The 17,147-nt window shown below is 40.8% G+C and overlaps 1 protein-coding gene across 5 annotated transcripts; it reads left to right on the forward strand.

Moving 5' to 3' along the window:
- Window positions 1-641: 641 nt before the first annotated feature.
- On the forward strand, window positions 642-15,592 carry shtn3 (shootin 3). 5 transcript variants are annotated; one of them, XM_028960266.1, is made up of 18 exons: window positions 642-892; window positions 1,555-1,682; window positions 1,771-1,831; window positions 5,001-5,095; window positions 5,231-5,393; window positions 5,935-6,032; window positions 6,200-6,281; window positions 6,601-6,695; window positions 6,847-6,993; window positions 7,942-8,095; window positions 8,386-8,548; window positions 9,623-9,693; window positions 9,785-9,891; window positions 10,064-10,078; window positions 11,163-11,225; window positions 11,321-11,441; window positions 11,749-11,983; window positions 12,895-15,592. In XM_028960266.1, the coding sequence occupies exons 2-18, from the start codon at window positions 1,656-1,658 to the stop codon at window positions 13,013-13,015; spliced, it is 1,818 nt and encodes a 605-aa protein (XP_028816099.1). In that variant the 5' UTR covers window positions 642-892; window positions 1,555-1,655; the 3' UTR covers window positions 13,016-15,592. The 5 variants fall into 5 exon arrangements, with proteins under 5 accessions (XP_028816099.1, XP_028816095.1, XP_028816096.1 ...); XM_028960262.1 differs by lacking the exon at window positions 1,555-1,682; XM_028960263.1 differs by lacking the exon at window positions 1,555-1,682 and having other exon boundaries at window positions 11,166-11,225.
- The last annotated feature ends 1,555 nt before the right edge of the window (window positions 15,593-17,147 follow it).

Consider the following 17,147-nt stretch of genomic DNA (forward strand, 5'->3'; position numbering starts at 1 on the left):
TCATTGTCACCGAAGTAACCTTGTCTTATTTCCTTGTTTTATTTTAATTTGATTAATTGTCATCTCAAGGCATTTTACTTTCGTTTAAAAGACGATTCAAACACTTCAATTGACTCACAGTTGTCGTTTTGGCAATACTGACTCAAGTGACTCATACACCCTGATCAGTTTAGTGAGTGACTCACAGGGAGCCGAATCCTGAAAAAGATCCGAGTATTACACATCCACTGAAAACCGACCGGACGCGCCTCAAAAAAGAGGGGTTGGGTCATACCAAATATTCGCCATGGGGGTGAGTAGTATTATCAGATGATTATATTTTTGCTGGCAAATGAAATATATGCAGAAAATAAACAAATTATTAAGGCAATATAATTGATATATTTATTAATCGCAGTGATGTGATTATACTGGGGGGGATGTCTACTGTAGGCCTTATCAGAGCTTTGCTGAAAAATATCACGCCCCCCTCACCTAAATTACGTCTAAAACTGTAGGTGACGACAGCACGTGCTGACTTGATGTGCGCATGACCGCGAGCAGGGCGGGGCCGGACACTCGGCTGCGCGCGCAGCACCGGCGAGGCGCGGGAGGGGAGGGGGGTGCTGAGTCTGGGCAGCGCGCGCTGCTGTCAGTGAACGATCCGATCTGGCGTGCAGGACGCGCACTGGATGGCTTAGGATGATGAAACAAAATAAAAAATATATATATGCATACGATGCCATACAAATGATGTCGGCGTAATTGTTGTTCGGGAGGACTATTAGTTTGACTTTATCTCTATTTTTATCATTATTATTTTTTTCTGGCGCTCCCTTGTTCTTCTTCATCAGTGGTAGCGATGGAGGGTAGCAGGGATGATGAGGTAAAGACACAAAAAGTGAAACATGAGGTAAGGATTTTTATTATTGTTATTAAATTATAGGCACGTAATTCATCGAGTCGACAGAACATGGATTTTTTTAGTCAAATCAGATTATCAGGTTGCTCATACAGTGTTAAAAAAAAGCCGGCATCGTGATTTTTTTTTTGGGAGGGGGGAGTCGGGTAACACCCTTTTCATTTGCCGCCTGTACAATGTCGTAATGCTTCATATGTAATGTCTTTTCCATAAACCTATTTTGTTATGCCTACATTTCAGGATATGTCTGTTAAAAGTATGTGATATTTAAAAAAAAAAATATATATATATATACATCATTATGCTGAAATCTAAATTGTAATTACTTTAACCGTCTGTATGGTCATGGGAATTTATACCTGACTGGATTGAAAGTGATTTAAATAATTTTTTTAATCCTCAAATAAATAAAGATGATATTGATATCGTTGTTTCTAGAAATTTCCAGTGGATATTTCTGATTAGTTCATTTTTTAATGTACTTTACAGGGTAATGTATGTAAAATAGGACAAGAAAATGAATCAATGTAATGAATATAGACTTTGAAATCTATTATATTTTAAATCAGGGCAAGTTATAGCATACTTTTTATCAGGACTATTCGTTTTGACCACAGTTCACGTTATTTCTTTGCTCTGCATTATGTCTGAAGGTAAACCATGAGGAAGTCCTGCCTTAATCAGGCCTTTACAGAGAACACATCCAGGCTGTTGTAGGATAAAGGGCCTTTGCAGATCGTCTGCAGGTCTTCTCATGCTGTGCAAGAAAGAGAAAAAAAATGTGGGGTCCATGAGTTATTTTAAGCACAGACTATGAAAAGTGACATAGAAGGTGTCCAGATCAGTTTTTTCTCCTTTGTTTCCTTTAGTGCCAACGACTGACAGAAGAGAGAGATGAAGCCGAACGACAGTTGAAACACATTAAACGTGGTGAGTGATCCAGTGCAGATATAATCGGTGTGAAAGGAAGATTCAGCCAAATTTAATGTCTGATCTGGGCATTGTATAGTGAAAATGCTGATGGAGCTGAGGAGCCATCTGATTGTCCCTTGTCATGTAATATCTTTCTGTCTGTCATCTGTGTTTGAGGAACATGTCGAGTTCCTTGTGGTTGTCACTTCTACACCCGTCTCATTAACGTGGGTCTCTGACTGGTCCTTGAATCCTCAGTGTAAGAGGTTTTTCTGGTTACCATGACTACCCAGAGCCAGCCCATGTCATGGATTTTTGTTTTGGTGACCTGACCTAGGCATGCTTACCTAGTGACACGTAATGAAATACAGCGAGCATTAACAATTGATCTGCCAACACACAGCATGCTGTTAGACGAGTGACTCTCAGGTAAGAAGATGAACGGAATATTAAAGATTATTTAACTATTATACTGTGCTTTGCACATTTCTTGTTAGTTTTGTGGACCTTTTACATGCTTTATTTGTGTAAATGGGATACATTTACTTCTAGAAATGAATATATGTTGATTGGCCTTTGAATGTGTCATTAGAGGTGTAATTGTCATGTGACAATGTGAAAGTTCAGCTAGTCAGGCATGTTCCGTGGGGTAAATAAAGGGGTAGAAAAAGGGATATTTTCAAATCATTTACTGCATTTAGTTATCTGCTGGTGTAGTGAACAAACAGACAAACGAACTGAAGCTGATCTGAGAGGGAACCCCCGTCATCTGGGGGTTGTCTTGTCTGTCCTGTACAATCATAATTCCTAACCGACTTGAATTATACTCAGCCTGGCCCATGTCATGTTATTTCATTGAATTATTCAAATCCACAGAAGTAAATTATTCATCAGCAGAAAATGAATGGGTGCCTCCCACCCAGTGCTTCTCTTGTGGTCGGTGCAAAACACCCTCAGGTTCCATTAGCCCATAGTTCCTGAGTTTACCTGGCGTGTTTAATTAAGGTCACAGTGCTGCTACTCAATTTTATTAGGATGCTAAGTTCTATGTGAGGTGAGCTAAAATGTATGTTAAAAGAGATCTAATTCTATTTCTGCACTTTCCAACATGACACTGCAAATGTCAGCTGAATGGCCTACTTGCTGACTTTCAGGACAATGCTGTAGTGCTGGGTTTCTGTGATTGGTTGTGAGGCTGTTTGATGATTGGCTGCACGGCGGGGAGCTGGTGTTGACTGTCTCGGAGTGTAAGACGGCAGCTGTTTCCCAACCTTGCGCAGAGAAATGCAGCAGGGACAATTTTAACAATCCTGTCATTGTAAAGGCAGTATTCGTGTCAGGTCAGGCAACATTTATTTGGATGCCAGTAATCTATTCTTTTCTACTCTTCTGTTCAGAATCTTGTCATCCCTGATGGGTTTTATTATCCCATGCATTTGGTTCTTTTCCTCACGGGGCATCATGCTTTGTATCTGCTGACCTGGAACATCCATGCAGGAACCGATCCCTGAAGCTGCAGCAGCGCTCCAGTGCTGCATCATTAGAGAAGCAGAACGAGCAGAAGCCCTGAGTCAGGGACAGACGCCGGGCGGGTCGGGACATTAGTGTTCCACAGCTGCATGCACATGACCTGCATCTCTGACACACTTTCTGCCTCATGGCCAGACGCGGAAATAGTAGGTTACTGATGGATTTTATGCATCTGTGTCAATTCAATTCTGATGGTCCAACATTATATTTATCAAAGAAAAATGGATTTAGATTATTAGGAAAAAAAATGAAAACTGGTTAGCATGACATGCAGCATGAGAGCAGAAATTAGTCAACAGTCTGTTCATGCTTCTATAAAAAATGTCGTATCGTGCAATTCTGCCCTGGTGGGTGCAAATCCCAACTGCTTTTGCATAAAGGGACACCATGTCTGGAAGTGATGAAGGTTAGGACCAGTGCAGCTTCTTTTCCCTTTGACAACCAACCCTGGTGAAACTACTGCAACTACTGCATCACGGTTTTAAGTCTCAGGGATAAAGGGAGATAAAGGGCATGTCCATTCAGCGGGAAATCTGTTTTGATTTTTTTACAGAAGTGTTTGTAGGGGTTAGTTGTTTCTTTATTAATTCACATGAAACGAGCTCAAGACAACATGTAGACAACATGTCAACACGAAAGGAACCTCATGGCAGACCAACGCGGGAGTTGTGAATAATTCACTAGCTGCTTTTGTGCATAGACTCCCCTCACTGCAGTGGAGCACATTAGCTTACAAAATATATACACACTTTTTAACTTTAAATTAAATCATCTAAAAGACAAAAAAATAATAATAATATGAGGACAGTCTATCGCAATTAAAATTGATTAATTCTGTAAAGCTGTAATAATGTTAGAGTTTTGCATAACCTCATCTGATTGTGTTGAGTTGTGTTTAATCAAACACATGATTGCGTGTTTGATTAAACACCAGCTGATTTCTTTTTTGATTTAAAAAAAAAATGTATTTCAAATCTGTACACAATTACTTTAAGCGACACTGTTTGTTCTGGGGACTTTTGTAAGTCAGCTGGAAAATAACAGTGTTTGAAGATACTCTATGCCTGTAATGGCAGCGCGCAGTTCTGCTGACCAACACGTCTGCTCCCTTTGCAGACCTGCCACTGCTGTGACACCCGAGCCTCTGCTGAGACTCCGGCTTACAGGCTAAAGTTACGGCAGATGGGCAATTAGCATAATAGTAGTAGTAGAAATGTTCACCATGTGTTCATGTATTAATCATTTTGTTCTTTGGATAACCGTACAAATGCGTGAGATGTGAAAATTGTGCCATAGCTCATGCTGAGCTCAAGTAATCAATTCGTCTAGTTCAATGCAAGTACTTTTGATCTGTTTGACCTAATGTTCAATGGACTTCACATTGAGGCTCAGAGTTCAGAGTTTTTAAGTTCTGAAGGATCATTTACATTTGCTTATTGATCAATAAATATTCATAACTTATGTATGAACTGTGTTTATATATTTTATTATTCTCATTAACCCTGGTTATTTATTGCCCAGAATGAACAGCTTGAAGGAGTGTAGCCCCCTGTTTTATGCCTAAAATCTTTTGAGGGTGCACTCATAGTAGAGTTTTCCGTAATCACACCATCTACGTACGAGTTGGCGCGGTTTTAATAATGGACTTCATGTGTAGTCTCACAGATGGTGATTGAAGAGGTGAGTGTGCTGCAGACGCAGTTGGAGATTGAGAAGTCCTGCCGGGAGAATGCAGAAGCTCTGGCTACGAAGGTAGTAAAGTGAAGATCTTTTATCTGTTTCTGCAATAGCATGTTAACATGTTGTACCTCTGGGAACAGCCTTGTTAATCACAGACACATCTTTGTGATGATAATTAAATTCATGCCCTGGGGTTTTCCCCTTCAGTTAAACTGCGAGAACAGAAAGCTGAAGTATCTGAGTCTGAATTCTCGGCCTTGTCTGGATGAGCTGCTGCCCAGCATTACTGACTGCATATCCCTGGAGGAGGAGTCTGAGCCTCAGGACACCAGCCCCGACCCATACACTCAGTACCAGCAGCAGGTTAAAGGTGAGCAGTAGCAATAATGGTGGTCAGTGTTACTCCTGGGGTTGCCAGCCCTCCCAATTTGTCCGACATCTCGAAATTTGTCCCTTTCCAGGGCTGCTCTGATCCCATATTCCAATCACATGGGGTTCAGCTGCTCTGCATGCGAACCTGTAACAAAGTGTCCTGCATTTGGGGTTGATAAAGTTGGCAACCCTAGTTGCTCCGCTCCTGTTAGGGCTGAAAACTGAAATAGCAACAAAAATCATTACAATCAGTCATGTGAAATCTGAAGAAGCCACAGCAATACTGCATACGGTTCATTGTTGTATTGTGTATGCAGAACATGCAAGCCATCTCATCTGAAACGTGACAATAGAAAATCTAATTTACAGATAAGTAATGGGGATACCAATAGACTTTTATATCTCTGTTATTAGCTTTTAATGCAGGTACACATAATGTGCACATGCCTTAATTTACGGCAATTATAGAATTATTTGTCTGGATTTCACTGTTACTGTACAGCGCTGCCATGCTGACTGTATGAACTGTGCTCTTGCAGACCTTCAGGAGAGGGTAGGAACGCTGTTGGACGAGAAGAAACAGTTGGCCTGTCAGTTACAGGAGCATCAGAGGCAGCTGGAGGAGCTGACAATCCAGGTGAGATCCTGCTGTAGTCTGGAAATCAATACCCGCGCAGATAACCCGAGCTCCTTGGTGTCTGTCTTTGACTTTCACAATGTTATGATGCTTCATGGTCAAGAAAGTAAGTTCTTCTGTCTTTTTCCACTAATTAACCACATTGCTCCCCTTTTCTATTTCTGTAGAGTGAAAAGGATCAAACTGAGATGAAGGAGCTTTACAAAACTATTGAGCAGCAGAGCAAGACTATCAAGAGATTCAACAGAGGTGAGCATGATCCAGATCTTACTAGGTTCCTTGTTTTGAGGTGAGGGGCAACAAAATGTACACGTCTGGCATCTACTAGCTGTTAGCATGAGTTCCAGACAGTATTTAAATGTTTGTCAATCAAGTTAGTGACCTACCGGAAATGTCCACAGCGCTGTCCGTTGCTAATGGATGTAACTGCTCTCTGGAGGAAGAGAGTTTCAGAACAGATTTACCATCTTTTCCACTCAGCACTAATGCTTATGGATTATATTATTCATGAAACATCCAGAAAAATGCCTTTAATGGCCAGTTGATGATGGTGGCCACTTTTGTTTAGTGTCCATGATGGCGGCTCACGAGTACGAAAACCTGAAGGACCAGCTGGACCTGGAGCAAAGCCTTCGGCAGAAGGCAGAGACCTATGCACACGAGGTACACGCAAACCCCAGGCCATTATTCCATTCCAGGCAGTTTCTTAGTTCACATGGATTGCCACTGGTTTTGATTGGGATGTGGGATCATTTTAAAACTCAGACATGTTTTTTATTCAGTTTCATCGCTTTTGCTCTCTACCTTCCATTAGATGCTGGTGAAGCAGAAAGAGGCTAACCGGCAGAGCATGATCCTGCTACAGCAGGCTGACCCGAGCCTGCAGCTCCTTAAGGCCCTAGAGGACGTGGCCAATGTTACTAAAACACTGGAGCAAGAAAGGCTGCAGCACCAGCAGAAGGTACAGATAATAAGAATCACATACTACAAATAATCTAATTCCTGAACGAAATCTCGGACAAAGAGACGAAGTTGCTGTAATGAACCGTATTGTAGAACAGAGCCATGGCCCAAGGTTAACAGAGTCTTATCTTAAGACCCTTATAATTTAAGACTGTTTTACCCCTGATAGAGGTTTGTTAAATGCTGATGTTGTCGTTTAATGACGTTTAACTCTGTGGAACTGATCTGCTCTTGGCAAAAGGAATGTTTTGTGTCAGTGTTTCCTGCAGTCACACTGCAGCTCATTTGCTACGTCAGCGCTGCAGGATGAGCCGCAGCTCAGAATTAAGGGCTGTGAGAGGGAGTGACTGAAAAATAAAGACGATGACTCTGCATCATTCTTCAGTGCTCTCATGACACAGCACAACTCCATTGATAAAAAGTGACTCATTGGATGGTCTCCATCACCCCCAGCTAGTTGACGATGTCAGCATCTACATGCCCGGGTTGTGGATTGTGTGTTTTTTTTAGGATGCATTTGCCCAGATATGAGTTGTTAATTAAAAAAAAAAAAAAACATGACCAACTGGACATAATGTCCAGCCAAAATGCCTGAATGTCCAACCCAATAACATCTGGTCTGCTAGTAAAGGGATATTTAACTTTAAATTGGTTACATGTAAAATGACACTTCAAACACACACAGGCCTTGAAAAAAAGTACAGATTTTTTTTAAACTCTGAAATTAATTTCTTGGTGGCACTGTCCACTGCCCAGATCACCCAAGTCAGAAGTATCTTCTGTGCAAAACAATGCTATTTATAGGTCAAATCAGCACAGCACCCATTTCAGGACTATAGCTTTCACTGCAGGTCATGACCAGAGCAGCCACCACAGGCGCAGCCATTTTGGATTTTGATGCTGGATTTGATTAGGAACATGTGACCGAACCTTCCTCTTCACTTAGGTAAAGACCCTAGAAGCCGAACTGGGGGAAAGCAGCCTCCGTCAGCAGCTCCAAGACTTACAGAAACAGCTGGAGCTCCTGGAAGAGGAGAAGAAAGACACAGAGGTTCACCTGCAGGAAGAGCAGAAGAAAAACAGGGACCTGGGAAAACAAAGTATACAAGCCAATTACATGACCATTATAAAGTGCACTATAAACTGTGTTTTTTCATATTGTTATTCCAAGTAATTGCTTGAAATATAGCTCTCAACAACCCCACATTACTTGATACAGCATATCCAGAAAGACATAGTGGTGATGAATGATATAGCATAACTTTTTATTTGGTTTGGAATTTGTAGGCTTTTGATTTATTTCTTCCTGCAAATCTGTCTGATTTGCAGACACTTTTCTTAATCTGCCCTGTAACTAATAACCCGGCCTCTGCCCCTGTTTGTGTCTCAGTGCAAGCGCTGATGGAGACACAGAAGCAACCCTCCAATTCAACAGCAGACTCCTCTCAGGGGACTGCACCACCCCCAGCCCCGCCGCCACAGCCACCTCCCCCACCGCCACCTCCACCCCCACCGCCTCCTCCCCCTCCCCCATCACGCTGCAACCCCCTCAGGTACCGCCCTCTTGCCGATCCTGCGCCAAGCAGCCCACTCCTGTCTGATTATAGAAGTGGTGTTAACAAAAAATCTGGAAAATGAGACTTCTAATTGAATCAAAATTATTCCAAATAAATAATTGAGTGTAGGATGAAGTATGTAGGTATTTATTTATTTTTTACAAGGGGTGCCAATATTGGTGGATGGTTTTGTATCTTGTGTTCAGTGTAATGAGAGCATACAAAATATCAACGGGCAATTATATTATGATTACATTTCTATTTTCATTTATGGGATTCACCAGATGCCCTAATTCAGATCGACTAACAATCAGTAGTTACAGGGACAAGTGTCTTGCTCAGGGACACAAAGGTAGTAAGTGGTGTTTCTGGTTCAGATGCAGGTGTCTTACCCACAATGACCAAAGATCATTGTTTAGACACAACAGGATGGATAATTTAGCTGATGCTCTTAAACAGCTTCTACTGTTTGCAGTGACAGTGCCCTTATGGGACACAATGTTAGTGAGTGAAGATCAAACCTGCCACTTTGCTGCTAATTCACGGGTATGATACCTACTAGGTTACTGCAACCCCTAAATGTAAGCGAGTTGTATTTGCAAAATTATTATGTATTTGACTGAGTATTATAAACATTAATAAAAGCATTTTGTCTGGTTTAGGGATTTTAGGTTATGATTTTGAAATATTTGTAAAGAAAGTGGTGTGATATTGGTGTGTAAGGGAGACATAAACACACTATTTCAGCTAATGCAACCTTATGGCTGCAGATGTTTCCCATTAAAGATCCCAGAATTTCCAGTTGAAAATATATTCAGAAATATAATTTTAGTTTTTATTCTTGATTCCTGCGCTCATTTTTTTGTGTGTGCTCTGATAATAAAAATAACAATGTGACTAACATTCACTTTGCTTGTTGTAATACATTATAATACATACTGATTATGCATCTAAACCTTTTATTCATGTGCTGCATAAAAATAAAACAGTATTTTTTGGGGTTTATTACAATATTTATTTTAACCTGTATTTTTTTTTTCATTTACTGTGGCTGTTCTATGTATATGACAGCTCCCTTATTGCAATAATGAGGAAGTCTTCCAAGGGTGGCAAAGTCTCTCTGAAGAACGAGCCAGCACCAGGTGAGTGGCCAATGTCTGGGTGTCATCTGTGCTTCCTCTCTAATGTTTGCTGTATGGAGACGCTGTGGGCTGATTTTTTTGTGTCATGCAGCAGCAAGCGAAGGCGTGGATGATGTGAAGGTGAAGGCAGTGAATGAGATGATGGAACGAATCAAACATGGGGTGGTGCTCAGACCAGTCAAAGGGCAGGACACTAAGGTATATGGCCTGTATTTTCATTTAAAGAAAAACTTTATCTCTGCTCAGGAATATGACATCAGTATATAGCTACATATCAGTAGCTTACAATAAAAGTTACTTTAACATGTTGTGCAGTAGTGATTGTGCTTTGTTGATCTCTCCATTTCTTTTCCTGTCTTCCCCTCTGAAGAGGTTTGGCATTAAGGTGAGCTTCTCATTATTAAAATAAAAATGACATTTATTTAAAACTGCGTTATAAAAGATGCTGTCTGAGAGGTTTTCAAAATCAGTATAAATCAGTCTCATATAATATATATTTTCTGAGCTGCATTCCCAGCACAATACAAAAATGGCACATTGAGAAACAAAACACTATTACAGTGGTGGCCTAGCGGTTAAGGAAGTGGCCCTGTAATTAGAAGGTTGCTGGTTCGAATCCAGATCGACCAAGGTGTCACAGAGCAAAGCACCATCCCACACACTGCTCCCCGGGCACCTGTCATGGCAGCCCACTGCTCACTCATGGGTGATGGGTTAAATGCAGAGGATTACTGTGTGCACCATGTGCTGATTGTCACTTGTGTATCACAAGTGACAATCACTTCACTTTTTTTTATTGATTGGGTATTGGTATCAACCTCTAGGATATTGAGCAAATATTATTAGAACAGTACAATACCATATTTTTTATTATTTTTAATAGATATTAAGATAGATATTGATAGGTGCGCTGATGTTTTTGTTGCATGACCTAATGACTTAAAAGCAGTTGAACTTTGAACTGGGTCACCAAGGTCTTCAAGGGAATGCTTTGGTTATTAAAGGGTTTTATGGATGGCTGATAGGAGCAGAGTCAATTGATTAGCTATTGATTGAGGAATGGGCCAGAATGCCTTCTAGTGAACTCAGAGGGGCAGTAGAAAATGAAATCAATACTGTGGCTTCTTGCATTAGCTATGTAAAAAAAAATTGACGTACACACACGTTTTTTTTGTATCTTGTGATAGGCTGTGAGAGACACTGTCTGAATTTTTGGATTAATTCTTATAAAACTAACAAAAAAAAAACTTTTAACAGTTGTTCAAAGCTAATTTTAAAGGAACTGTGTTTAGCTTGGTGTCAGTTTTGAAATGTATTATATAGTTCATTGAGTACCACATACTTGCGTTGGGATTGTGTTGGAATTTCAATTTAGACATAATTTTTCAATCCACAAAATGGTGTACTGTGATGTATAATAGTGGGGTTTGTTACAGTATAATGTCATTTAAATGGTCTTTATGTTACAGCAGCCCCCTGCAGTTGAGGAAAAGCCACAGGAGAGCGCGATGGAAGAGCTAAAAGGCATTCTGGTAATTTAAGTTTGTCCAAATCATATTTGTCTGAAGGAAATGTAATATGCAGCATTATTAATCAAGCATTAATATTACTGTGTCTGTTTGAACAGGAGACAGTGAAGAAGAGCCCAACCCGCTGTTGTCAGGAAGCAGCACAGGCCAAAAAGGACTCAGAACTCGAGGTGATTCTGCGCAGGAGGCGTAAGCAGGCATCCAATCCCAGTGCAGGAGGTAAGGATGAAGTTGTTCGGTATCTGATGGTAGGTCCAAAGAACTGTGATACAAATCCAACTGGAACATGTGTTTTTTTTCCACTACACTGTCCTTGCATGTATGAAATAGGCACAGGACCTGTGTAGGTGTCTTTTTGGGCTATTTTTAACCCTTGAAATATTACCATTGTAATATTACCATGACCATTGATGTTTAACTGTTAAGTGTGGTGTAATCCATTAAAAAGTATGTAATGTAATATTAAAATGTCAGTTGCATACAAAAGTCTTAATACATACTTTGTTTTGTAATTTTTTGTCTGTAGATGAGAAGGATGGAGGGATAAGCCAAGGCTCCTCATCTGACTGCCTGAACGGCGAGCACATTTCTGATTACAGCAAAAACCTGGAAGCACAAGGAGGCAGCCCAAATTCTTGCTTGCACCCTGCTGGCTCAGGGGTCATTAGGCGCAGCTCTGACTCGGGTACACAACCCGAAGAAGTCCGGCAGATCGGCAACATCCGCAGATCGCTGTCAGAGAAAGGGCCATCAGAAGTTCGGTAAGTTTACTTTTTTTGCATCTTTAACACAATTTATGTCGCTGCAAATGGGCAATAGAAAACCGCTCACAAAAGAAAAAAGAAATTTTGGGTGGCTATGGCACCCTGAGCAACGGCCCATGTCAAACCACTGGAAATAACTCACATGTAGCACAAACCGAAAATGTTGTTGTCGCCCCCTTGTGGCTGTCAGCAGTACAAATAATATGAGTCTGTTAACATTGACAAAGGCTAAAAAATAACAGAAATTTGGTAGTAAAATTAATAATTCAAATAATAATATTTTACATAAGATAGAATACAATTAATATTGTATTTTAGAAGAGCATCTAGCCCTTGCAGTGTCTGCCGAGAATCAAATTTAGTTGACGACCCCGATGCAGGGTCTTAAACCTTGACTTGGTAGTGGACGTGGTACTAGTTATTGTCCCCACATTAAAAAAAACGCATTAGTGACATCTGCAGAAATACCCTACATATTGGAAGGGATTTTCTCATTTGAAATCTTGAATACATACTTGATGTGATATAAGCAAAAACCTGGCCATATATTGTAAAATGAGGGCATTAACCACATAAAATAAAACAGATGTTGTGATCTGATCACTCCAGCACAATAAACTCTATTTTATTGTTCAGATACATCCAATACAATATTCTAGCTGGCCCATGTTTACCAATTCTTTGGCTTGTCTATCCTGATATTTACGCTTAACAAACTAACAAACTAGGCTTTAGACTAAGAAATTATTCCCAGAATTTCCAGAAAAGGTCACATTGTTCTACTGTAATTTCCTTACTAGTAGTTTCAGCAATTTTTTTAATCCACTATTATTTATTTATTTGTATTTTTTAAGTAGGGTCAGGTTTTAATGTTTATAGTTTTAGCATTTGACTCTGGTGCTTTGCAGCAAGTGTGATGGGCAGCACAAGAGCGTGGAGTCCAACGGAATCAGATATGCTGAAACAGACACCTCCTCCCCACAAAATGGACCCACAGCAGCGGACGGCAGTGCGGATACTGGGTGTTAATGCAGGTGGTCACAAGTTGGACTACTGGACAGAGGTGGAGAGGTCAAGTTCAGAAAGCGTAAAGACCTTCCAGTTCACTTTGCTTTGGGGCTAACTGAGATAATTTGATATTATTTTAGTCATTGCATGGGTGCAGAAACTTAATATACTTTAAAAACTTGGACTTTTCCACCTCTGCTGTTTGCACAGACTCTCCTAAATGAAGTCTTTCCCCCTAAATTCTGCTTGCAGGATCCTACAGCACTGCACTTTTTACTACTTGAATCTCCTGGTTAATCAGACACACACTGTTTTACGGCTTAATAAAAATGTTCTCGTGACAACAGAGAGAGGCTGTATAGTATAGAACGGTGTGTCACCATAGATAGAATTAGGGGTTAAGATATCCTTGGCTTTGCTTTATATATGTGATTAGAAAAAAATGATTAAGTTTACAGGTGTTTGGGAAGTACCCTGCAAGAATAACACTGTCAATTCCATCTTAAAATGTCAGGACGTAGTACAGTTAAGCAGTGTGATAAGTACAATGTAACATAATGATGCAATTTATGTATGTGTTCTCTCATATTATGACATACGGAGTCTACCTGCCTTCTGTTTAAGGTCCCCTATTATGAAAATTTCACTTTGTGAGATTATTTAACATTAATACGAGTTCCCCTAGCCTGTCTATGGTCCTGCAGTGGCTAGAAATGGCGATAGGTGTAAAGAGTGCTGTGACCATTTTGCTTTACCGCTCAGAGAGTGGTAGCTCAGACTGTCGGATCTGGAATGTCTCCCCTTATGTAGTCATAAGGGAAAACGTTACCTTGTCTTTCTCATGCTTTGTCCACCCAGAGAATTTCCCACCCCTCCCCTAGAAAAGTAACTTCACCGAGCATCATGGCTTCTAAACGTGCGAAGCATTCCAATTACTCGGTAATTGGATGTGAAAATGAGCATAAAATTAGTCTTTTTAGTTCCGTCGCGTGAAATGCTGTAGAACCAGTGATTTAGTTAAAAATTTTTCTGTAAAAACGGCTACACAACTTCCTGTTTGCGCCATACATTGTGGTTGGTGAATGGTGTTGATGACGTAATTTCCGCGAATGCTCGCGCACTTCTATATCCGCTTTCCTCCTGGTCCCGCCTCTCTCCTCCTCATTAGCATTTAAAGTGACACACACCGAAAAGGTGCATCCTGGGTAAATCTCGTTGTGTGACTCACTGAAAGTGGCTGTAATTCTGCACCATGGCTGAATTTCGGAAAGAAATATAGTATTAAGTACTAAGATCTATATAAAAGCAAAAAAATCATTATAGGGGACCATTAAAAAAAATGTGGACCATGGTTCTATCTATGAGGCAAAAGTCCATCCATCATGATGAAGAATTCATAGCCAGAGTCTGTGGTGTCATTGCAGAGTCCTTTCATTTCCAATTGTAGCTACTTCTTAAAATTGAATAATGTTTAAAATACTAATATTTTAGGGCTAACTATTTGAGTTTTCTGTCATTGAAAACACCTGGGGAAGAACAGAGGTAAAAAAAAATAATTCCCACATTTAATCGGTGGTCTGAGACAAATGGAGATTTTACTTTTCATGGATGAGATGGGGGTCCGTGTTTTTTTTGTTTGTTTGTTTTTCTGCCACAGGTGCTGTATGGATGAGGGTCAGGGCGATGTCTTCCTTTCTGGTGTCTTATCTAAAGCAACAAAGAGTTTTTCCCTCTATGCTACAAAACACTTTGTTAATAGGTCCTCCACCACAGTGAAAAGTTGAATTAACCTTTTCTGGTTGTCATTGTGTATTGCATACAAATGCACTTTTTGCTATTTGGACTAAATGTGTGACTGGTGATGCAAGCTGAAGCCATGCCGATGTTTTGGGTTTGGACAGAGACCCTTGATCCAAGAAAGGTGCTGAAGTTTTTAGTCTACCGTCCTCCTTGAATCATCTGCCTCTCAAAACTGTTCACATCGTCTCACATCTACATGGCTTCTTGGCACAGAATAAGAGCTGAAAAATGTCTTCCACCTATTTACCCTAAGTGGCTTTGCATTGCAGTGAACCCTTTTTACACAAGAGTTTATGCACATCACCCACAGAGGTTATATGCACTATAGCATCTCCACTCCTTGCCCATGTTACAACAAGACAGCAAATGCAATATCTGCTGGAGTAGCATTAATGGCATTCAAACAAACCTGAGATCATTATTAGAGACCATTGAGAACGCTTGTTTACACAAATCCCTTTTTACCCTTAAAACAAACCCTTTCCATGGTGCTTCTGTATATAAAGCCATAATACACTAGCCAAATACACTAGAAAAGGAGAATATCACTTTCACCCAGACTCCCAGTCCTCAGTATTGTACACATATTTACAGACCCATGACTAGTTTGGACCTCTGTTTGGGCCTTATTACACCATTTGATTTTATTTATACTAATACTAAGAGTTGTGTGGCTATTAAATCTTGAGTGTTTACCACTGAACAGTCTGATCATTTTTTGGATTTAGTTTTTATTTTCAGCTATTCAGTTTTCATTCCTTGTTCCTTTTAAATGAATTTAATAAACTTACCACTGTTGGAAGTGTCATTTTTTTATCCTAAATGACAATCATGTAAACAAACCACAAAAAGGGACCACACAAATAAGACATCCTAGATCTGAATGAATGAAATATGCTCATTAAATACTTATTGTTAAATAGCATATATGAATGTGCTGACAACAAAATCATTTCCACTTGATGGAAATCAAGTTTATTAACCCATGGGGGTCTGAATTTGGAGTCACACTCAAACACACTACAGGCTGATCCAACTTTGATGTAATGTCCTTAAAACAGGTCAAAATGAGGCTCAGTAGTGGGTGTGGCCTCCATGTGCCTGTATTTACATTTACAGCATTTATCAGACGCACTTATCCAGAGCGACTGGGACAGTCCCCCCTGGAGCAACTTAGGGTTAAGTGTCTTGCTCAGGGACACAATGGTAGTAAGTGGGATTTGAACCTGGGTCTTCTGGATCAAAGGCAAGTGTGTTACCCACTAGGCTCTCTTCCTGTCCCCCCTCCTGATGAGGTGGCGGATGGTCTCCTGAGGGATCTCCTCCCAGACCTGGACTAAAGCATCTGCCAAGTCCTGGACAGTCTGTGGTGCTACATGCTGTTGGTGGATGGAGCGAGACATGATGTCCCAGATGTGCTCAATTGCATTCAGGTCTGGGGAAGGGGCGGGTCAGTTCATAGCATCAATGCCTTCATCTGGAGGTACTGCTCCAGCCACATAAGATCACATAAGCTAAGCATTGTCTTGCATTAGGAGGAACCCAGGGTCAACCACACCATCTTATGGTCTCAGAAGTGGTCTGAGGATCTAATTTTAGTACCTAATGGCAGACAGGCTACCTCTGGTGAGCTTTGCGGCCCCCCAAAGAAATGACACCACTCACCATTACTGAGCCACTGCCAAACCGGTCATACTGGATGTCCGGCTGTAAGCACAACCCCCTCCTGTGGACGTCGGGCACTCATACAGACCTCATGGGCAGACACATGCACATTTGCAGCCTGCTGGAGGTCCTTTTGCAGGGCTCTGGCTGCGCTCCTCCTGTTCCTCTTTGCAAAAAGATGGAGGTAGCAGTCCTGCTGCTGGGTTGTTGCCTTCCTACGGCCTCCTCCACATCTCTTGATGTGCTGGCCTGTCTCCTGGTAACGCCTATATGCTCGGGACACTATGCTGACAGACACAGCAAATCTTTTTGCCACAGCTCGCATTGATGTGCCATCCTGGATGAGCTGCACTACCTGAGCCACTTGTGTGGGATGTAGACTCCGTCTCAAGAGAGAAAGCACCGCCAAGATTCAAAAGTGACCAAAGACAAAAGCAACCAAAACATCGGCAAGAAAGGAACTGAGAAGTGGTCTGTGGTCACCACCTGCAGAACCACGTCTTTATTGGGGACGTCTTGCTAATTACCTATAATTTTGTCTATTCCATTTGCACAACAGTATGTGAAATTGATTGTCAATCACTATTCATAAGTGGACAGTTTGATTTCACAGACGTGTGATTGACTTGGAGTTACATTGTGTTTAAGTTATTTTTTTTAGCAGTGTATATTTTTAATAATGTGATGT

The sequence above is a fragment of the Denticeps clupeoides genome, chromosome 18, assembly GCF_900700375.1.
Source record: "Denticeps clupeoides chromosome 18, fDenClu1.1, whole genome shotgun sequence".
Lineage (NCBI taxonomy): Eukaryota > Metazoa > Chordata > Actinopteri > Clupeiformes > Denticipitidae > Denticeps > Denticeps clupeoides.

Bases quoted from the DNA above. Each gene is read 5' to 3' on its own strand.
- shtn3 (XM_028960262.1), top strand. From the start codon at position 842: ATGGAGGGTAGCAGGGATGATGAGGTAAAGACACAAAAAGTGAAACAT. The intron at 893-1,770 runs GTAAGGATTTTT...TGTTTCCTTTAG, and splicing joins CACAAAAAGTGAAACATGAG to TGCCAACGACTGACAGAAGA. The intron at 11,442-11,748 runs GTAAGGATGAAG...TTTTGTCTGTAG, and splicing joins ATCCAATCCCAGTGCAGGAG to ATGAGAAGGATGGAGGGATA.